This window comes from Blennius ocellaris, assembly GCF_963422515.1.
Source record: "Blennius ocellaris genome assembly, chromosome: 2".
NCBI classification, from domain to species: Eukaryota; Metazoa; Chordata; class Actinopteri; order Blenniiformes; family Blenniidae; genus Blennius; species Blennius ocellaris.
Genome location: NC_137651.1, coordinates 3,469,060 through 3,493,021, shown reverse-complemented (window position 1 = coordinate 3,493,021; position 23,962 = coordinate 3,469,060). Strand labels below are relative to the sequence as shown.

Sequence of the window (23,962 nt, the reverse complement as noted above, 5' to 3'; positions counted from 1 at the left end):
TTGCTGCTCGTGTGTTCAGTGAATGAAGCTACCCTCGGGCTTGTTCCTCTTTTTTCGTCAAAGGAAGTTCTGGCTGTCGCTCGATGTCTCCCAGCGACGTTGTCATTAACAGGTTGCATGGAAGTTGGGTAAACACAATCAGGGCCGTCGACCCGTCTCCCCAGAGGAGAAGTAAAAAAGGAGTCGGCTCGAACTTCAAGTGTCAGATGCTGAAGGATGGCTCCAGGTAGATTTGTCTCTTCAGGGCATGTGAGCGTCTTATTTAGTGTCGGTTTCCCCAAAAGGAGGTGAGAGAGGTAATAAACAGAACTCTTTTGTGTGTGAAACATCTTTTTTATGACAGCAAAATGTATTTTTGGGGGCTGAAATATGGATTCTATAGATATTCTCCTACTTACAAAGACCTTGTGTGATTGCTTCAGTATCAGAACACCTGCATGTGACCGCCGAACCTTCCACTGAAGCACATCTTGTGATTTAAGTTTATGATGGCCTCGTAATATTTGAATACTTTAGGTCTGATGGTTAATGAGGTCTGGAAGGCCTCTGGTTTTACGGAGTTACACTATTGCAAAATATTCATTATAGTCGTATTTCGTCGGCTTTAGGAGCCAATTAACTTCCTGTACAGCTTTTGATAATATTCACCTTGATACAGCATTGGATTATTCTACCTTACAGTACCTGTCTAGAGAATCGTATTTTATCAGCAGCTTCCAGCAGTAAATATTTCTTTCAAACAGTGGTTGTTTTAGTCACTGCCAAAAATATACTGGTTTCTTGGGAAATTTGGAGAAAGTATTACATAACTTTTAATGTCGCCTGCTGCCTGCTGTTACATCAGTGTCTTAGCAAAATAAACAAGAGTTCAGTGAACTATTAGCTGAAGAAGAGCCTGGACTATTAGTACTATTAGTCAGTAAAGTTAACAGCAGTCTTGCAGTTTCCAACATATTTCACGGGAACAAAGGAAATGAGTTAACTGAAAGTTAAGTTTTCATGACTTTGTTAACACATTAACATGAAATAATCAATCATCATGATTAATCTGTTAAAAGTTTTTAGCAATACAAATGGGTTAAGGACTCAAAATCCCTGATAAATCTCTGACAACTCATTTTTGACAGTTTGTCCAAGTAGACTTAGCCTTAATTTAACTTCTGCTTCATGTAGTCACTGGCTTCGAGGAAATCCTATTTTCTGCACTTTGCACCAAATTTTTATGAAATAAAGCAAGTATTTCTTCTGTTATATTATGTTTTTTTCATATTCCAGCAAACAAAATATGAACAAAATATGCAGTAAGTCAGCGCGCGTTCTCATGTGGACAGACCTTACAAGATACCAGTTGAGGTGGATCATCTCATTAGGAATAGATGGCTCTCATTAGAGGTTTACCAGGCACGTCTGACTGGGAGGTCGGCCCAGGCTGGAGAGATTCTATCTCTGGGAGCAGCTGGGGTCACCCCAGAGCTGGAGGAAGTTGCAGGGGACTGAGATGTCTGAGCTTCATTGCTTGCTATACTGCCGCTGCGACACCGTGTACTGCACATACTGAGCAGAATGGAGACGGACGGACGGATGTCAAACTGCAGTACTGTGATATGAATTGCGTCGCCCTAAAGAGACGACGAATAGGCCAGCGAAGTAGGTGTAGCAGCAGTCTGGCTTTTGTCTCAGAAATACATCTGCATAGTTTTACAGAGAACATACTGAAGAGTTATTTCCACTCGTAATTCTCAGATCACTAAAATGTCTTTGACTCACAAGGATCTGATGATATGTGCTTCATTTCACATTGCCAACATGTACTTTATCCGCTGGTTAATGAAACGGCAAACAAAAGATGAAACACCGACCCCCACCTTTTCATTAGCTGTTGATAGTGAATCTTTATCGAGGTTGATTAACATCTGAGGCGTGATCGGCGTGACCGTTCATTAGCTGGCTCTGAGGTTGAGAGATAACAAACGGTATTGATGGGAACAGTCCTGTCGTGATTTATGGAGTGACTTTTATAATTATCTACTCAGTGGGCTTGCCAGAAAGTCCACTGAATGTCATCCTTCACTCTCCAGTTGAGCAACAGTCATCGTAATTCTGCTGAGTGCAACAAACACACTCGGAGGGGTTTGATCTGCAAACCCGCGGTGAGAGGTGGAGCCTTCCTGTCAGGCAATGATAGATTTCAATGTGCTGTTGTAGCTCACTTATTGGGCTTTGCAGAGAACACTCTGAGACCACTTATCTGATATTCACCACCAGAATTACCTTTATCCAAACACTACATCAGTCGTGCCACAGGGATCACAGCGAGGCCCAGAGATGTTCCTTGCTCTGAGGCTGTTAAAAGTATTTAAAGCAACAATTATACGACAAAAAGAAAAACTAGAAGGCCTCTGCATGATTATCAAAATAAATTAATAAAATGAGCTGAGAACAACTTAAAGCAATTTCCAAGTTTATGAATTGTGATTCTCAAAACAGAAAAAGTGCTAATGATTCACTGGGATGTGCATTTTTAAAAACTTAACACAGTAACATTCAAAACTTTAAACAGTAAGAAGTTCTGCTAGTTGTTCTTGGAGGTCGTCTGAAATGTCAGATATCCGTCTCTCATTAGAAAGAGGGACAGTCTTCAGTGCCTCAGCACTTTTCTCACCGAGCATGATTGTGACCATGTCCAATGCCGCGGGGAGGATTAGCTCCTCTGCTATGGTGTGAGGGTTTATGCACCTTGCGATGTGGTGGGCAACTTTTAAGAGGCTAACAGGCTTTTTTGTTTACCAGTGGCTTACTGACATAACTGGGGTGTATGGTCTCCAGGTGTATGGCCTCCAGGTGTATGGTGTATGGTCTCCAGGTGTATGGTGTATGGTCTCCAGGTGTATGGTGTATGGCCTCCAGGTGTATGGTGTATGGTCTCCAGGTGTATGGTGTATGGCCTCCAGGTGTATGGTGTATGGTCTCCAGCCTCACGCCCCCCCTGACACCCCACCACGCCCCCCCAGGGGGGCGCGCCCCACCATTTGAGAAGCACTGCTATAAGACATTGTCCAAATGAAAGCCTGGTTACTTCAGCAACAAAGGCAGTGATCTGGCAATACGCTGAGACAAAGGAACTTCTGCTAATCTGTGGGAGGAGGAGTTTAGTCAGCCAGTTACATGGGCCGTGACGTGGATCACCTGAATTTATAACCTGGGTGAAATTTCTCCAATGCACAGACTCTGGTCGGTTTCCAAAATAAGACCCCTGAGCTGTTTCACAGTGAAAATATTATTTCAGGCAAATTCAGTCGACCCCAAGATAGATAAAAACTTTTAAAACTACTGTCGTTGGCTATTGTGGCGTTACAATTGGCACTTTGTCATGATTCATATTGTATCGTGAGCATTGTTTTACACAAGCCTCGGTCTGATTGCACAGTACGTACCGGAGCGGGACGGGCTCGTACGGTAAGGCAAAGCACACCCAGACCCAGCTGTGTTGCGCCGTCCCACCCCAGAGAGAACGGTTCAAATGTAGGCGGGGTTGTGAACGACACACGCATGTGACATCATGACGCAACAGTGGTCTCGGTCCTCTCGGGATCAAGGTGGAAGAAAGAAGAGAAACAGTTAAGACAAGCAGTGTGTGCAAAGTGGAGGATTCGTACAAATGATAAGATACTTATATATTGCGGGCTTGTCGATTGTGACGATCGTCTCTACCAATCAGTAGACGGCTGCATTGTTGCTCCTCCTCGTCGGACCCGTTCCATAGTGCTGCACACCCCAACGGAAGGATGACGAAAAATGAGAACCCTGAGGTACCGTTCTTTCGATACCATCCTCAACTTTTGCTGTGAGGTTGTACGAAAACCCGTCTCGTCATTCTGTGCAGTGGGAGCGAGGCTTTATATTCATGATCTGATAATTGTCGCCATGAGTATCTTACTCTGGAGTTCAAGGCTGACAACAAGGCGCTCCACTCTGACTGTCCTTAAACTTGGTATCAGGCCATTAGAGTGATTGAATTCTTAGCGTTAAGGTCAGCTGCTGGTGTGTTTTTATAGCTACAATAAGACATTTTGAAAGAGTGAGCTTGTCCCGTCATCCTTAGAGCATTAAGCTGTAAATCACTGTGAATCTATAAGAATGAGCTGTAATAATGTGAGTATCTGATCCACCCAGCCAGATCGATGGAAGATAAAGCTTCATTTCTCTTAACTTTGGAAACTTTCTAGCACTTTCCTTTTCTTTCCGCGGGCGTCCTTCGGACTAATTTACCTTAAAATGTTGGCATGTGTGTTTGTCCTCTATGTACTCAAACTGAACAGTAAATCCGTCGCTTTCAGCCCATAACATGATCGCACTCAATTTAATCAACTTATCAAGTGAGAGCAATGCTCTGATTAAAGTGAAAGCATTAGACCGACACATGTAAAAGGTCCTGTGATGTCCATGATGGAGAATTACGAAGACAAAGCCTTAAATCCACACCATTTGTTGTGTGTAAATAGCAGCACTTTGTGTGCTGCAGCTTAATACAAATATCAGACAACACAAAACAACAATAAACTGACATTCTTATTACCAACTACTGATAATCGTAATTGATAATAGAATTGCAAACTTCAATTCAATATACGATTGAAAAATAAGAGCTTCCATCACAATGTCACCTTAAAAAAAAGTACCTGAAATCAATTGATCAAGAGGAATAGAAGGCTGAGAACAGCTGGATTGGAGAACAATGTCATCCTGACATACCAGCTGGCAAACATACATGCGGATTGATTTTTTTTTTTTTAAATGTAAAGAACCATTCTTTCTTCCCGCAGTTCGACATGCAGAGGATCACTCTGGAGGAGCTGAAACACATCCTGTTCTACGCCTTCCGGGACCACCTGACCATGAAGGACATCGAGAACATCATCATCAACGAAGAAGAGAGCCTCAAGGAAAACTCTGGGAACTGTCAGACAGAGTTTGAGGGAGGTGAGCTGAGAAAGTCACTGCGTTGACTGCGTGTTTGTGTGTGTGTGTGTGTGTGTGTGTGTGTGTGTGTGTGTGTGTGTGTGTGTGTGTGTGTGTGTGTGTGTGTGTGTGTGTGTGTGTGTGTGTGTGTGTGTGTGTGTGTGTGTGTGTGTGTGTGTGTGTGTGTGTGTGTGTGTGTGTGTGTGTGTGTGTGTGTGTGTGTTGGGAAAGAGGAAAGCCAATCCGCGCTGTCAGAAAGAATTTCAGCCGTTCCGTCAAGACGTCGAGGCAACGCACTCACTGCACACCTGCTGATTTATTGATTGGGGGCGTTCGAGGGGACTCATGTCAGCTGGTCATCTGTTCGGAAGCAGCGCGGGATGCAGTATGCATGACGTTGCTCTGCAAAACTAGCCATCCAAGATTTATAGACATCGGAGCAGTGGAGGGTATTCTAAGACTTTATTTTTTTAAATCCATTTTCAACATGAAAACCGGAAATGTCATTGTTTTTTGTTGGGTTTTTTTTGCTAAACGTTTTTAAATGTCATCTCAGGATTCAGATTTCATGAGTCACCCTTCATGTTTCAAAGAAAAAGCTGAAAAACAAATGAAAAGTTATTGAATTTTATATTTGAAAAAAATGATATTCAAAGATCAGTAGATTTTAATATTGAGGCACTTTATATGCAATGCAGTAGTACAAGTCCCTCGTTCCATTACCAGATGAGAGACAACTAAAAGCATGTCGCTCTCCTTCTGTGTTCAACATGCTGCCTTTCGCACTTTACTATACCTACTGCATTTGCTTGACTGCATATTAAGTTACTAAACTTTGTAATAATTGCAATGATACATTTTCAACACCAGATGGTGTATTGAGTCCCTCAAAGAAGCTTGTTGAATTAAGTTACCAACTTCAGCTGTAATTATTCCTCAATATAGTTGACAAGATAAGCAAGTTTTCATCATTTATCCACTTGACCCAATCTGGACACACCGAGAACCACATAAACAACAGTGGTTTGCATTAAACTTTACATAGCGCCCACTTCAGGCATTTACTTGCGATTCCCCCCATGTGCATATTGTCATGTGAACGTTAGTCCTCATTTTAAGCCTCGAGCGGGAGGTATCTCGTTCCAAGATTCAGCCTACACTATAAAGGATAAATTGAATATAGATTGTTTACAGTGTGTACATCTGAAAGCAGAAATCTTGACCTTTTTTGTTTAACCAATATGTTTTTTTTTTCCAACTCCAGTCAAATAAATTGAGTAAGTCTGATTAGCTGAGTCATAACACTGCCAGCTCCCACATGTCTCCGAGGCAGAATAGTCCAACCCATCCCAACGCCCAGTGAGATTTCACTGTCTGCTACTCGTGTCTGAAATTCAAACGAACACAGCATTTTTACACAGCCATAACATTATGACCACCTGTCTAAACTGTGCAGACTTTTCTTTTGCTATCAAATCAGCCTGAAGGTTTCTTGTCCTGAATGTCCACAGCAGGAGCCTATACTACAACTGGATTTTCTGTTATTGATATAGCTTCAAGGTTTAACCCTTGGTTTTCGGTAACCAGCTGGAGACCAGGTTATGATCTGGATAAGATCAGTTAGTGTAGCAGCTCCGCCTCATGACCAATCAGATCTCTTGGAAAATGACGTGCCCATTCTTAAATAATCATGATTGGTGCACGGGTTCAGCGCTGAGCTGCAGCAGAGAGGAGATGAGAGAGTATTTAGAACAATCCTTTTGACTTAATAAAATGAAGCCCAAAGCTTTAAAGGATGTTTTTGTTCTTGTTCTGGACTTGTCCCAAGAATGTTTCGCTCCACGAGGGTTGATCTGGAACAATGAGGTTAATGATCACACCTGACAGAACTGCAGAAACAGGAATTTTTTGAAACACAGAACTACTCGTGCCGTCACAGTGATGAGTTGATATTCTAACACAAAACACACTCACACACAGGAAACTCGGCCTGAAAACAACTGGATGGAAAATCTAAACTAAAAGAAGAGAGGTGAGGAAGTCCTGCCCGACGCGTTACTGCTGTAATAAAGTGAAACTGAGTGATCACAGTGCCGTCTGTTTACATCGTCTGTTAATGTCGTATAATCTCACCAAGTCACGTATTCATAAGTCAGGAATGTTCTGGCTTTGGACGTGGCGACAGTCTTGCTTTTAACCTTCAAGTCCTTCAAGTCCTGGAGGCTGCAAGCCAATGGTTTTACTCTTCTTTGCACCACTTTTGATAAATTCATACCACCGCAGTTTTTAAAGGGGATGTAGCACTCACACTTTTTTTTTTGACTTTGTGAATATACTAAAGAATTGTTTTGTTTCTTTTTAATGCTGTACATTCAAGAACAGTAACAATATTTTCTGAAATATTGGGTCACCACACACTTCACTGTAACATAACTACACTGCAAACTGTATTTTTGTTCCTCTGAAATAGGCAAGATGTTTGTTAAAGGAGACATTATTTCTGAAAATGACCAGATTCACTATCTGGACATTTGATGTCAGTAACTTCACACAACTTCTAAGAAAACTAAACGAGCTGTTTATTGTCGGCAAAGTGAGGCACAGAGCTGTTTCTGGTGGAAATATGATCATAGTGTATTCCCATCAAGGCACAATCTTTGTTTTTCAACCACTTTTGAAACTAAATCAATTTTAGAATTAAAAAAAAAATGCAACAGTCATAAAAATGCCAAAAAGACAAATAATATCCAAGTGAATCCCTTCAATAATGGTATTTAGATGTATGGTCAGAGATTTAACCAGATGGTGCACCTTTTTAACAAGTTGATTTACCATTCTTGAATATGAATAAGTGAATAATGAATTAGGCTAAAAAGCTGGCCCTTAAGTTTGTGTTATATATCTCAATGCCCTGAGGTCCAAATCCACTCAGTGCCACCTTTAACCTTTAACATTGCTGTACTATACTGTAAACACACACACACACACACACACACACACACACACGCACACACACACATCTGATACTTATGTCATTGCAGCCTTTGTTTTAAAGAGCCTGTTAGATTCTCTGTAGTCATTACTTTTTCCCATTTTTCTGTTTCCATCACATCAGTATTGTGAATAAACACTGATTATCTGTTCAGCATAGTACTCAAGCAATATTTCTGCCATTTTTTTTTATGTGATAAAGACATTAACCTAGTAAGTTGCCAAAAATGGAATAAACTAGCAATGAGAGAGAGAGAGAGAGAGAGAGAGAGAGAGAGAGAGAGAGAGAGAGAGAGAGAGAGAGTGTGTATCCTATATTAATTGAGTGTAACAACTATCCCCTGATCTACCGATTCTGAAAGGCAAACTGCACAAAACCTAAAAGAAACCTTTATTTCCAAGAAATACATTTCTATTATTGTATTTTTAATATATTGACTTGAGTTTTTACACTTTGAATGCATTTTTATATGCTTCTTCTTAAGAATGGCTTTATTACATTTAAAATAACTAAAAGTATTTAAAAAAAATATATATATTATTTGTTTTTACAAGTGGTCATAATGTTATGGCGGATCTATGTATGTTTGTGAACCTATCTTGTCCTGGTGGAAATCCATTAAATCCAGCTCTGGGGTGACTGAGAATAGAGACACGTTGCAGCAATTGATCGAGGTCTTAAAAACTGTCGCTGTGCGATGACAACAAGACGTTCCAATTGGTTTATGATGGAGGCTTGACCACCAAGGAATCACACAAACCAATCACTGCCATCGGTCCCAAAGGTGCACGAGTACCACCTGCCACACGGGGGACACCGAAAAGTGCTCATTCAGAGAGGAAATCAATACGCGGTGTCCCGACGCGACTCGTCCTGAATGCACTCCATCATCCCGCTCGTGTACTTACCAGCGCCGCTCGCTGATATATGAAGTCGCCCGAGAGCGCCTTGATTTCCCTCCGGCTTCATCTCATTCTGCAATCAATACGGTGTGGGGCTGAGAAACAACGGAATAAAGAATGTAGCCGACTACCCATAGAAGTTTACCCGCAACTGATTCACGGCTGAACAAATCGTAGGGATGAAATGAAGCGCAGAGAAACGTGCAGCAGCAGCAGCAGCAGCAGCTGTCAGAGGCGAAGGCCTGGCAGCCGGCAGCCGGCATGGGAATCAACTGTGATCCATGAATGTCACAGCTGCCGCACATGTGTGCGGATTTAAAGGTGAACACAGGAGGTTTAATCAACATATGGGCAATGTTTACAGCTGCACAAGTTCAGGTTATACTTGCTTACTTTTCATTTGTCCTAGAAATCGATTTGCTTGTTGTCTTCTGTGTAAAAAGAGAAAATTACCCAGAATGATAAGTAATTCGACTATTATATTAGTGAAATCTTTAAAAATGTCATCTTTTTTCTGAAGAGTCACAGTTTGTGACTGAGGAACAGTTCTCTGGAAAGGCACACAAACAATATTTCTGCAGAGAACCTATTTAATTCATTTTCAATGATATTTCACAGAGAGATCTCATTGAACTTGTACAGAAAAACTAAAAAAGTAAAAATCCCAAATAAGCAAACAGGTGACTATGGGAAGAAAAAGAAAACTCCGTTTTAGCAGGATAGGATAGAGCTGAATGATTTATTTTTGTGAGTTTTGCATTCATTCATTCCTTTTTTTATGGACATTTTTTCCCGACCCCTTTGTATGTCCTGACTCATTTTTAAATAAAAACTATTAAAATCAAACGGGTATAAATCCAACAACCTGTTGCTGGCAGAATTACATCATCAGCAAATGATACTGAGAGTAAATTGAAGAAAATACACTGAAATACAATAAGCTTCTGTGGGTCAAAAGTGCAAATTAAATATGACTGTTACCATAATTTCTGGACTATAAGCCAGTTTTTTACAGGTTAATGAGCTTCATGCCACCAATACATGGGTGATGCGTTCAGGTGCATCATGTAACTCAGAACTTTCTTTTGTTGTCTTTCTTTCTTGCTTTTTAAATTTGGTGGGTGCTGCTTATATTCAGGTGCACTCAATAATCTGGAAATTGCGTTACATTTCTCTTCACAAAAACAAAAGAGACAATTTAGAATGGAGACAGAAAGGAACAAACAAACAAGGTAACATCAGCCGCCATGCTGATACACTTTCTGGAGAGTATGAATATGTACATACATACTCTAAGATCAGTGGCCACTTTATTAGGTACACCTGTTCAAATGCTTCTTCATGCAATTAGCGAATCACATGGCAGCACCTTAAAGGTCCCATATGATGCAAAATTCACTTTCTAATGGTTTTCTAACAGCAATGTTCCTGAGCCTGTGAATGAAGTGCAGAAAGTCATCACTATCTCCCTCACATGCCTGCTCCACGTTTTAGCAAAGTCATGCTCATACATAATACACAATACTATTGGTGTATTATACTATTATGTCGATGTTATTTCTATATAAATAACCACTCCCTCTCAAATCCTCTCAAACATCTTCTTGCGAACATGACAAAGACTTCACTGTACAGCAGCAAAACAAAACAAGCACATTTTGTGTGGAGTGGATGAGGAGATTCACATTCTGAATGTTCAGCCAACAAAACTGCAGCAAAAGCTGCCAGAAACAGTTTCCAGCATCTTGTTGAATCTCTGCCAACATTAAGGTCCAAACGTCTTGTGGTCCTAATGTTATGGTCAGTGTACGTCTCTCTCTCTCTCTCTCTCTCTCTCTTTCTCTCTCTCTCTCTCTCTCTCTCTCTCTCTCTCTCTCTCTCTCTCTCTATATATATATATATATATATATATATATATATATATATATATACGTTCACAAAATGTTACCACATTTATATGATTGTTAGCATTCAATTATTCGTCCATTATTAGCTAATAATTTGTGACTCTAAGATGGCTGTTTGCCCTACGTTGAAATACAAACACACAATGATTGTCTATTCTTCATTCATATTCATTATAGATGGAGATTTTTTTGAATGATAACTTATTCACTAATCTCTGTTATTTTTCACCATAATAGACACATTAAGTCCTAATGTGGCTTTCAAACAGTGTTTAGGTCAAGTTATCCTGACTGAAAAATGGCCTCACTCTGATTTCCTGCACAAATTGCACCCCGACTCTCTCACAGTTTGAATATTAGAACAAACCTTCAGCAGAAAGTGTGCAAGAACACAGACATGGTGACATAAAATTGATGAAATGTGAATTTATAGCACGGATCGTCAGCCAAAGCGTAGAAAGACGAATGTGTGTGAAGCACATGTGACTCTGGGCAGCTTTAAGTCTCCAGCCTGGAAATCAGAGTACACTCCATTACCTCCAAGACCCCTGAAGAAAATCCTCTGTGGACATTTGGCAGCGGCGGCGGCGGCGCTTTGTGGAGGTGTTTTATGAGGCCGAAAGCAGGTTGAGGCGAGCGTCTAGACCACAGCTCTCCTCCGTCTTCAGCATTCATTCAAACATATGTTCTTTCCATCTCGACCAAAATTAATGTATCCCAATTGAGCAGCTGTGTGCCAACGTTTCAGAGCAGACAAAGAAAACTGCACCTTCTGCTGACTCTTGAGCAAACAAAGATTATATAATATTCCTTCAACACACAGGTAATAGACGTTTAGCTCAGCATTGATAGCTTCACTTTATGTACTTTATGTGAAAATAACTGTTTGTTGCATCTGCAAAACTGACCGATTTTTATTTTCAAGGTGCTTTTCAGGCAGTCAATGCAGCTTAAAGTTCTGTACTGGTGTCTGTACTTTCTGGTATATTCAGGTTTTGGGGTTGTTTTCATTACCCGACAGTCAATTCTAACCCTTCAAGTGTCTTCAATTTGTAATGAATGTTCATCGTATATATAACTATAAACATGGTTTATAGTTGCATCTACCATGTGGTTGTCCATAAATGTTCTGGGGAAAACTCTACTCTTCTACTTGGACAGCTTCACTATTAGACATGGATGGTGTGGATCTCACTGTATGGGGGCAAAAGAAACGCACCACCATTTCAAGAATATAATAAGAATATAAAATTGTATTTGCACTGCACTTTTCATTGAAGAAAATCTCAAAGCTACAAACACGCAGTGGGAAAAAAACCCACAAACACTTAAAAATGTGTCTTTTTGCCACAATGAGATCAAATTGTTCTGTCGGTAACAGTCTGAAATGTGATCTTACAGAAGTAAGGTTTTAATTTATATTCCCATTTCAGAAAGAAACTATCTGAAGGATATCAGAGAGATTTCACTAGTATTATCCCTCCTTAATGGAATTGAATCCAGAAAATGTTGGTTCGAAATACAAAACAGAGAAATTCATGATAAGATAATTTCATGTCTCCGCCATGTAGCTTACATGTATAAATATTGTTTTTTTGTGCTGCTGTAGCGAGATAGAACTTGAATATTTTGCCAGAAGAGTAAATACTGTCTGTAAGTGCAGACTGACAGGATGAACGTGAAAGTGATTGTCTCCCCTCCTCCTAATCTCCTGTCTCTGATACAAATATCCAACAGATGAGCCTGTGGTTGTCCTGGGCAGCTTCAAGGTGTGAACGTGACTCACTGTGAGTGTGAGTGTGCCGTTCCCGACGAGAGATTTGTTCTCAGAAACACTCCCCTGACTGAAGTGAGGTTCAAAAAGACATATTCTATAGTCTGCTATAGGATATGTTTGTGTACAAACAGCAGAGTGAAGAAGAAGTAAACATCCACTCATCGTGGAGTTACACAACCTCCCCGATTGGCTCGGCGCTCGGCCTGAGGTAATGGAGTGATGTCACATTGTGTTTCACATTATGTGAAAGTCTGGAATAGTGCAGCTCGCCGGCTAATGACAGCAGCCTGGACTCCTCCGCCAGCACCGACACAGCCGCACTCTTGCGTTTTCTTTGGAGTCTTGGCCGTGACTTCAGCGTCTCGTGGACGCAGTTAAAAATAGAGCGAGTGAGAGCGGAGGGGTCACTGGCCCAGCTCCCCTCATTACCCCGGACTGGTAAAGCCATCGCAGCTCCTCGGCTCCAGAGAAAAAGAGCTGCTGGAACCACACTGGACGACTGAACCGTTCAGGTTGATTCTTTCAGCTCACATCTTACAAAATCACTAATTCCACTCATACGCATGTTTTTAACCAGCAGGAGGAAACCAGAGTTCCACAGTGAAAACCCTGGCTGGCCCAGGTAGAACGTGCAAACAAACAAAAAAACACACACACATGGAGCAAAGACCATTCTCACTCCGGAAGCAGAGCAATGACATATTTTACTTATTGGCTCTTTTACTTATGGGCCTCAGAAAGAAGATCACTCAGTGTTTTAGCATCAGAAGAAAACAAGGTGAAGCAGCTTTAAGTTTTTAGATTCAGGAAAAAACTCACTTTTCAAAAGTTAGGCTTTAAAATAATATTATTTGCTCACATTTCCTATAAATAATGGATTTTATTGGTTTTATTCCCAATATATTCATAAAACATTTCTTCCCTGCCATCATGTTTGCTTTGTTTCACTGTATTTCAGTTCTTTGTTTTGACTGTAGAGATCATCAGATGAGTTTCACAATCATTGTGTGACAGTTGTCAACTACGCTCTACATCATTTAAGAAAAAGGTATTTTATTATCAATAATAGCTACAATATAATAGGGTCCGTTTCAGTCCTACTTCCAACACGCTACTTATTCCATATTAATCAAACATAACAGTTGGACAGATTTGCAAATGAACACATTTTTTTTAACTTCCATACTACAATAAAACTCATGCTAACGTGTGCTGATCATGATTTCTTTTTATGACTAATTACATATTATTGCAAGAGTGTAGCACTCAGTGACGTTTGAACTGTTTCATATCAATCCAGTGAGAAATCAATACAGTTCAGAAACAGTTTTAGGTGATAAATAGTAGAAATAGGTCACAAAACACTAGTTTTGATTGAGTGGACACATCGTACATTAACGTTTCTATTTGTTTCCATGTGTAAGTGCTCCACAAAGGGTTAATGTGGGCCCTATTAGGAAGTCCAGTATGGATTGGAGTAATTTCTCTCTGAATGTGTGATAGTTGGCAGACTTTGAAATAAATGTGTGTTTTACCCCAGCGATGGGGGAAAAAAGCCTTGAAAACACGCCGACTATTTCCATTCAACAGTTAATTCTGCAGTTTTATTATTCTTTAGCTCTCTAAAATGCCCACGCTGCCGTGAAGCCGCCCGACTCTTTGGTCTTCTCCCTTATTTATGACTTTTGGCGGTTGTAAAGCCGGGCCCGGCCTGTGAATTGTGCTGCTTCAGTTCGGAGTCCCTCTCTGCTGGTAACTTCCCAGAAACCTGCTGTTCCTTCAGCCGGGATCCAGAGCACAGCCGTTAATTCAGCTCGGCAGCGCCGGTGTCAGATCACACCTCAGCAGTATTGCTTTTGCTCGCAACGACAGTGGAAAAGTTCACAGCAACGTTGTTTTTAGTAGTTGTTCAAAGAGCACCTCCACTTTGGTTTTCGTTCCAGCCTGTTACACATAATGAGCATCTTAACTCATTGATTGAGTAACTTTAAAGGTGTTGTCAGATTCTGTTCCCAACACATCTTCAGGCACTTTGAATTATTTCAAAATGACTGGCAATAATGTGTTTTTTTATCCCCAGAGAGCAGTTGACCAATGAACCAGAGGAGTAAATGCTTCACTGCATGAATAAATCAGTCAAAGAATGTGTTTGGTGTCGGAGCGCCCTCTGTTTTGTCTTCATTGTTTTCTCCCACCAGGCTCGGCAAATGAAAAATTCAAAGCTCCTTCAGTTCCAAAGGCGGCGCCGTCTTACAAATCAAACCAGAATTGTGTTTTTCCATGGGGGGAGGGTTTGTTTTTCCTTTTTGATGTTCTCCATCTTTTTCCTTCCTCCTTCAGTTCACCCGTCCAAGAAGAACCGCCAGACGTGCGTGAGGAAGAGCCTCATCTGCGCCTTCGCCATGGCGTTCATCATCAGCGTCATGCTCATCGCTGCCAATCAGATGTTGAGGAACGGCATGGAGTAGCTGGGAGCGGGGAGTGCGCCAGCCTGCATGTGCATGCCAGTGGGCGAGGCCGAACTGACTCCAGGAACTCAAAGTAATCATCAACTGTTTTTAAAATGTTTTGTTTTTTTTTCTTTTTTGGGGAGGGGGCGGGTCAATAAAACCATGAAGCCAGCATGAGGAGTCATGCAGGACTCCTCGCCACCCCCACCTTTACTTTGACAGGGACACTAAAGGGCTGACATCACGCATCACACTGTCGTCTCTGTTTCCCCTGATGCAATAACGAAGAAGAAAAAGACGCGATGAGTGCAGGAGTTGAGAGGTGCTCACTTCGACAAGTCCAGGATGGATCCCCCCCAAAAAAAAAAAAAAATGTAAAGAGGGGGAAGAGAACGGTTCCCGTCTTACGTTTGCGTGAGTTCCACAGCTTCTGGAAAGACCGGCCGCCTCCTCGCCTGTGGGCCGGTGCGAGGTGCAGGCATCACCTCGTCACACGCAAACGACCAGGAGTGAAACTTTCAGGCTGCTGCGATCAACACAAACACTCTGGGAAACATGGAGCGACAGGGATTCGTCCTCCCGGACCATGTTGGGTGAACACTGTGGAGATCGTGGCGGAAAAGTTTCTGTGTCCCTTTAAAAAAAAAAAGAAAGAAGAAAGAAAGTCCATCCTGCAGTGATCTCACACTGTGTAATATCCGCACTGAGAAAGAAGATTCTTCTGTTCTTTGTGGTGGAAACGCTCCCAAACAATAAATCTTGCGCGACTGGAATGGTTTGGTCCCTCGTAAAGTGCGGTGCGGTTGTGAGCAGAATGCATTTGTGGGATGAGCAGCAGAGCTTGAGGGTTTATACCCTGAAGTGACCATTTGTGATAAAAGCAAAATGCAGGTATTCAATGTTTGTTGGGTTCAAATGAAAGGATATAACATCAAAATGAGAAACAAAGTAGTAGGATTTTGTCCACTTTTTTTTTTTTTTGGTAAAAATAAATGCAATGACAAAAGAAAACAATTGCAATTGTACTACTGTGAGTTTATAGTTACTGTAAAATCATGTAAGAGGTGCTTTATGTATTGTGAGTTGTAGCTTTTATTACTGACCGGTAAAGAGACTTTTCTTTAATCCGTCCCTGCGGTAATATTGACAACACAGAAGAGAGAAAACGTAGACAAGACAACTGGTGGCCCCTACTTACGGCCTCAAGCCGGATAAAAAAACATTTTTTAAAGTTTTTGTTTCACTTGAGAAAGTCTTGATATAGTCAATTCAACCACATTTAAACTTCATATCAACTGTAATCACTCCTCCAAAACTGTTTTATGAAAACATCCAAAATATCCAATATGTCTACAATGGTTTTCTAAAACTACAGTGAAGACGTTCAGTTAGGATTTAATAAGATTGAATTCCCACATGGAGACCGCAGCAGGTCCACATTGCTCAGATATGAAAAGCGGGTTATACTCGACCCGTGAAGAAGTCATTCATCTTTTATTTCGCTTAACAAACGGTGATGGCAAACCTAACTTTTTGTTAATGGCAGCGAAGGTTCGAGTATCTTTTTATGACCTGCTCATCCCACAAATGCTTTTTCCTTGACATTTTGGCCTCATCTGAAACCTACACAGTTCCCAGTAGTATAAGATTTGGTGCCAAAAAGCTTTGTTACGATTCAGAAATCACCCACCAAACAAACTTCCCTCCTTTTATCGCTGCGTTTATGTCATATTATACATTATCTCACAGCAGCGTTTCATCATCACAGGAGATGTGAGGATTTATTTCAACCTTTAAAAATGATTTAAAGTGGTTTTTGAACAGGTGAGAAGAGAAGAGAAAGAAAGAGAGAGAGAGAGAGAGAGAACAAAAACTCATGTATTCTACCTTGTGCTTCAACCTGTTGGTGTGTTTCATAAAATTCATCTTTCATCATTGTGAGCTGAAACCAAACATGACGTTATCATTAAGCTTTTAAATGCTTGGATCATGTTTCTGCTCTTGACCTCAGTGACAGTTGGAAAATTCACTATGAGCAAACATATATTAGAAATTAAACTACAGCAACTGCATTTTTAATGATATGGCGTATGAAATTGGATTTTCTGGTTTGAGATTTTGCATGAAGCCTGATATTATAATATTGTAATCTGTCTTTTTACACATGAGGATATTGTAAAATTCAGAAGGAAAAGTTGCAATTCCTCCTAAATTGAGATTCAATTAGAAAATGGGCAATCCTGTGGCAACTAAAACCTTTAAAGGGGTCATACTGTGCAAAATTTCCTTTCTAATTTTCCAACAGTACTCATCGTCTCCACACCTGGAACGACGCCCCAGAAGTGTAGAAAGTGTGTCCTCTCTCTCCCTGGCTTGTTCCAGGTTTTAAAAAGTGTGTTGCTCCAACCAGCCAATCAGAAATCAACCCTATATAGTGTCATCAGGGGTTTAGCCAATCACAATCAAGGTAGGCTCCTCCCACAATTAGGCAGCTCTGCTCTGGCACATGGCACCACGAGAGGAAGATATTCCTCCTCTTCCCATAGATGGTCATGTGTGGGCGGAGTCAGTCCAGCTCACACAGACACAGCAGATGCTGAATGCAGCTCCTATGATCCAATATTCAAGTAGAGGAAAATCGAGGAAAAGCTGGATTTGGGGACAATAAACTTTGAATACAACATTTTTGGATCAACCAGACCATGTAAAAGTGTTGAAAAACTGGATAATATGACCCTTTTAATATAAGTTCTCAGTTCTCAAGTAAAATTCCTGGAGTTTTATCATTTGCACACACTTGATTAGTTTTAAAATTGAGTTTGTAATTAAATAACTGAAATGTTGCCCTCAGGTTTTACTCTGTTTCATTTTAGCATTGCTTTAATAATTTCCATCCATAAAATCCTAGCCTATCCATGTTTAATCTATCCCAACAGCAGCTTAAGTTTGTTTAGTTTAATTCAATTATGTAATACTGTTATAGTTTAATGCTTCTCTATGCATTGAAAATGAATTCTCTCTCTCTCTCTGGTCAATGTCAGCTACTTTTTGTAGATTTGTTGTGTGTTGCGCTCGGCCATCAATTATTTTACACGCTTACCATTGATTTAAGATTGTTTTTGCTCGCTTTAGGTTTATATAATATTCCATCGCTTTCTATATTGCCCAGTTTAACATGCAGCTCCTCAGCTGAGGCACAGACACACCAGGAGTTGAGTTACACACATTTCATACGCTGGTGTCGGTTTGGCTGCTCAATGAAGTTCAAGTGCAAAGTGATAGTAGATATAAAACAAGTCACACGCATGTGAGAATGTGTGGCTGAGAAATGGGAAAAACTCTGACTTCTGAGATGGACAAAAAGCCATTCCTTCAGTAAAAACTGGCTTCCCACAATTTCCCACTAAAAGTGGAAAACTTGAAGTCACTCAACATAACAGAGGCGGTGCATTTACGTGAGAATCAGCGTTTCATGACCATGCACTTTGCATTAAAACGTTCAAATATAAGACAGAACTTCAAACTCAATATTTCCTCCTCAAGGGGGCGGGGCTTGTAGAATATTCACTCAGCTTTTGGAAACAAAGCTGAATTCCGAGTTTTAAAGGACAATTGGAACTCATTGTTATCCGAGTTGAAATTCAAAATTCCCACCTTAAAAAAAAATGTTCTTGTTTTTTCTAAGTTTCAGCACAAACTATTCCGAGTTCCTAGAACAACTGGAATGTACTATTGTCATATCCAAAACTCAAAAGTGGTAATTTCCCAAGTGGTAACTTCTTTTTTTATTCCCACCTCCATGAATGCACAACACAGTTCATATCTTTTAATTTCAAAATGTAAGTCAGGACTTCAAACTCAAAATTCCCACCTCAAAGGGTCGGGGCTCGTGGATTGTTCACTCAGCTTTTGGAAACAAAACTGAATTCCACGTTTTCAAGGACAACTGGAGCCTTTCGCTGCCGGCGTCACACTCCTTAATCAACGTTGACTTCTCCAACTGGTACCTGAAAAGCACGATGTGTTGGTTTGATTTCAACAATAATGGGGTGTGTTCACTTTGTTGCAGCACAGCTTGAGTGAAGGAACCATCTGTGTGTGTCTGAGCTGTGCTCTGAACTCCTGCACTGAACAAACCATTCATAGTATTGTAAGTGCATGCGCTCAAGTCGGTGTCTCTGTAAATACTGTAACCACTGTCCCGGGTGTTTCCAGTGTCTGTTGACGTCCACTCTGTGTGCGTGTTTGTGTTTGTGTGTGTGTGTGTGTGTGTGTGTGTGTGTGTGTGTGTGTGTGCTCTCTGCTCACTGGGGGTCCAGAGGTGCAGGGAGGGGTGCAGCTCGTTTCAAGGAGAGGCGGCTGCTTCATCACAAACATGGCCGACGCAGGCAGCCCAGGCCCTTTCTGCTTCCTCTCCACCCTCTTGCCAAAGCCATAAAACTCTGCAGAGGTGAACCACACAATATACATGTTTTTTTTTTGTTTTCCCTGTTCAAGGAAACGCAAGATCAAACGGGAATTTTTTTTTTTTTTTTTTTTTGGGGGGGGGGGGGGGGGGGTGACAGAAATGTGTGTATCATGTTGAACCTGATTGTGTCCTGTTATTGTTTTGGGGATTTAATTTTTTCTTTTCTTTTGCACTGTACCTGTCATCCATTCCAATGAAATGTCAGATTGTAGGTTTGTGCAAGAGTGCCATCTAGAGGAGAATGAGGCTGAAACATGGCCATACTGCTCCATCACGTGTGTTTCTGTCTTTGGACACTGTGGGGATTTGTTGTCGGAATTCTATTTAAAACGTCTGATAAATGTTGCTATTAAATGTTGAATTTTTATGTAAAATGTATTGGTTGACTCTGCTCTACCGACACGGCGGGTAGAGCAGCACTTAGTATGCGAACACATATTTAAGCAGTATATTTATAGATGAGGAATTTCTTGCCCGTGGCAGAAGAAAAAAACAAAAAAACATTTTGAACCTGTGAAAGGTTTCGCTCACAGATGAGTTAACAATTTTACATTGTGGGGACTGAATAAACAGCATTTCTGTAGAAACAGTCTTGAAAACCTTGTAGGTCACACTGGGTTTTATTTTTTATGTTTTATTTTTTAATCTTGAGGGGGTAAAAAAAAAAAAAAAGGATATAACACTAATTGAAATATTTTTTTATTTTAATCTATCAATCTTGCAGTATTGGTGGAGTTTTTCTACCAGATATCCAGCTGATCACTGCTGTCATGTAGTGATTCACTTGAAAAGTCCTTTCTTTGTTATTCGATGTGTTTTCTGGGATTTGAGTTAAATCCACCTTCTTTACAGTACCCGTGTAGTTCGACGGCCCTCTTTCCCCCCGCAGACTGATTGCATGTCTCCATCACTGTCGAAGTTTTCTTTTCGGAGAAGAAACGCACAGTGTCTCTTCAGTAGCATGTTGGTCGGATCCCACATTCCCCTTTTTGTTTTGTAACTTTGTACATAGCTATTAGACGGCGTATCTACTAGACAAGCACATATTATACATACTTTGCACGTGCAATATTTAAACATGTAGACTAGAGAATAACTTTAAGTTGTATTATTTATTAGAGGCTTAATAATTATGAAAGTGTAAATATAAACCCCCTGAACAAAAGTGAAATAATTAAAACCTGTTGCAATAAAATACTGCTTTTTTTCTTCTTCTTTTTTTAAAAGGGTGTTGTATGTTTTATTTCACTCATCACTTCATGAACAGGGTACACTACTCAGGTGTTGAAAGCACTGTGGTTCGATTCCCTACCTACCCATGAGTGTCCTTGAGCAGTGCAGCCAGTGGATGCACCCAGCGCCTCGTATGGCCATTAATCTGCTTAACATGTAAACTTAGTTGAACACTAATGATTTTTATCATCAGAATTGCAAAACATCCCTAATTTCTGCGTAAATAGGCAGAAGAGTGAAGTGAGCTCAACCTCCCCTCACGTTGCACAATAAAACTGGAGACACTTTTATTACATGTTCTCACTTTTCCAGGTAAAAGTAAAGAACTTCAGGCATGTCTATACTTTTTGGCCCCTATGTAGTGGCTTTCATTAAACTATACCAAAATATACATTTGATCTTATTTTTATTTTGTTCGCACACCAGAGTCATTTTCAAAATGACTTTTATCTATTTGGTGAAAACAAAAACAAAAAAGCCCAATAAATACAATTCGGGGGGGAATGTATTTGGAATTTGGAAAATGACTGGAATTTCTGAAAGAGAAAAAAAACCATCTTAAAATAAAATTTAGAAAAAGAAAAGAAAAAAAAAGCGAAACTGCTTAGAAAATAAAAAGGCTAAAATGTCAGTTCATTCCTGTCACCATAAGACTCTCCAACTGTGTGTTCTATGATTTAGTTCATTTTGTCCACTTTAATATTAGTCACACCAAGCCTTCTACATATTCATATTTATAATTACATATTTCATTTTTGTCATATTTGATATTCAACTTTCTCTCTATTTATTCTATGCGAAGCAATGCTTAAAGGGGATTTATATACGTTTAGAAGTTTTCACTCCAGGTAAATTAAATGTGCTTTGGTGGTAAAGTTCAGACCCCTCTAACTGTCTGCTCAGTACAAATTGTTGGGACTCGCTGTGATGTTCCGTGTAAACATGGATCAGCTGAATAGACACTTTTACAAGGTCACAGATGCTGTGGCTCTGTGTGAATCACAGCCTTGCAGAGATTCAGTGTCGTTCTACTTCATGTGACGTGATTTGGCCCCAGTGGCCACTTTTATACCGCTAGAGGGCAGCATTGTACACAGAAGAGCGGTGACTGGTACACTGTTAGTGTGCTGTTTTGTTGTTGTTGTTGTTGTTGTTGTTTTTTACATATTCACGTATATACATATAACCACAACAAATAATATAAATATTCAGTAATATAAATAACTATCAATTTCATCACATAGTCGGACAGTGTGTACAAGTGAGCTACTGACAGTTATACAGATTGTGAATAAAAGCTGATTAAATCAGAAAACAGACAAACAGTAGACAGTATGTTCCTGTTGACTGTCCCTCTTCAATATACAAACTATATGAATATAAAAAGTTTTAAGGTGGCGGTCCAAAATATAAACCTAGCAAACTGAGAGATTCCTTTTTCTGGCCTGCAAATACATTTGTTCCTGTAAAAATACTGAGTCCCCACAACTACAATATAACAAAGAGGGACGCAGAAGATTAAAAGTTTATATGGATGTAGTGTAGTATTTGCTTTTTTTAATTGTTGAGTAGATACGTGTGTAGAAGATGCGGGCATACATACTGCAAAGTGTCTAATCAGGGGATAGCACTCGGATAATTGAAAGGCTTTATTTAGAAATGAAGACATAAGGGGGGAAATGCATCTGGTTTAAGCATTGTATTCTTTTACTATGATTGAAATAATTGAATACTTTAACAGTTTGAGTTTGAGAATATTGCAGTTTTTGATTACGACAGCTCAGTCAATAGAAATTATTCCCACATGTTTGGTTTCAGAATGATAAGTCTAATTTCACAAGCAAGTTTCTTTCCTCAGTTTCTACCTTGTTATAATCAGTTTACTTCAATTCAGTGTTAGAAACACAGAGCAGAATATAGCTATCACATTTAAAATATTCATCAAAGCTATTAATGAATTATGAATAATCATAGCAACAGTGAACTCTGAAAATGTTCTTTTACCAAGACGATTAAAGACTTTCTGGTTTGAAGAGTGCAAGAAGAAGAAAAACAGAGTGAGTCATTTGGGTTTGATGTGACGGTTGACTGGGCCTCGGCCTCGGCCGTGATCTTCCCTCGGTGCAGGGAGGCGATGAGGCTTGTGGTTTAGGAGTCTGATCTGCATCCAGAGTGGTGTTAACATGCAGCCTCTGTCCTGCAGGGCCGCGCCGCTCTGCCCAGCTCGCCACCAGAAACAGGCCCTTGTGCTCCCAGCAGGCTCCTCCTGCTTCATTTACATCTCCAGCACTTAACGCATCCTTCAGCTCAGACATGGCGAACCGCCACCCTCTGATTCAAGGACAATTTTTTCACTGATGAAACTGGAACTTCACCTTTGCAGGGCATTTATGTTGAGCCACCTGGCAGATGTAATCTTTGAGGGTTTTTATTTATTTTTTAATTTTTTTAGATTAAAGTATCTAAAAGCTGTGAGCAGATGCTGTGCAGTTAGTGTGAAATTTCTCTCAAAGGATCCTATTTTCAGAGGGTAATTCTGAGGACTAATCTCACAGTGTGAGGAAAATATTTAGACCAAACACCATGCAAATGGATGAAGCACTTAATGAGACACGCAGCATGACAGCGTCAACTCTGCACACTCTCAAGCTTCTTTTTAATATTTACAAAAAACAAAAATTAAGTATTTAAACGTGTCATATTTTACAGTTTTTCAACACTTTCACATGGGTCTTGCGGGTCCCAAAACATTATATTAAAAGCGTAATGCCCCAAATCGAGATTTTCCTTGTTTTGAATATTATGAGCTGCATTCAGAATCTGCTGTGTCTGTGCGAGCTGGATCGGCTCCGCCCACTCATGCCCATCTTGGGAAGAGGCGGAAGTACTTCCTCTCGTGGTGCCATGTGCCAGAGCAGAGCTGCCTAATTGTGGGAGGAGTCAAAGGGGAGGAACCTACCTTGATTGTGATTGGCTCAACCCCAGATGACACTATATAGGGTTTGATTTCTGATTGGCTGGTTGGAGCAACACACTTTTTAAAACCTGAAACAAGCCAGAGAGAGAGAGGACACACTTTCTACACTTCTGGGGCGTCATTCATTTATAAAATTTAATTTTGCACAAATATTTGTGACATTATGAGCTGTAAACAGGTGTTTTGGTATAATGTATATGAGAAGTTTTCAACAACTCAGAGGGCATATATTAATATATAAAAATATGGTAAAACTATGATCGTATTTTCTGGACTATAAATCACAACTGAGTACGA

At 40.3% G+C, this 23,962-nt stretch overlaps 1 protein-coding gene across 1 annotated transcript in view; it reads left to right on the top strand.

Annotated features, from left to right (window-relative positions):
- LOC308143430 (calcium-binding protein 8-like) overlaps window positions 1-15,005 on the top strand; it is a gene marked incomplete at both ends in the record, with an annotated part of 86,175 nt that extends 71,170 nt beyond the window's left edge. The window contains 2 exons of the mRNA XM_080514230.1: window positions 4,824-4,980; window positions 14,878-15,005. Of these exons, the coding sequence (XP_080370356.1) occupies window positions 4,824-4,980; window positions 14,878-15,005 (285 nt within the window). The remainder of the gene's footprint in view (window positions 1-4,823; window positions 4,981-14,877) is intronic.
- Between the last annotated feature and the right edge of the window lie 8,957 nt (window positions 15,006-23,962).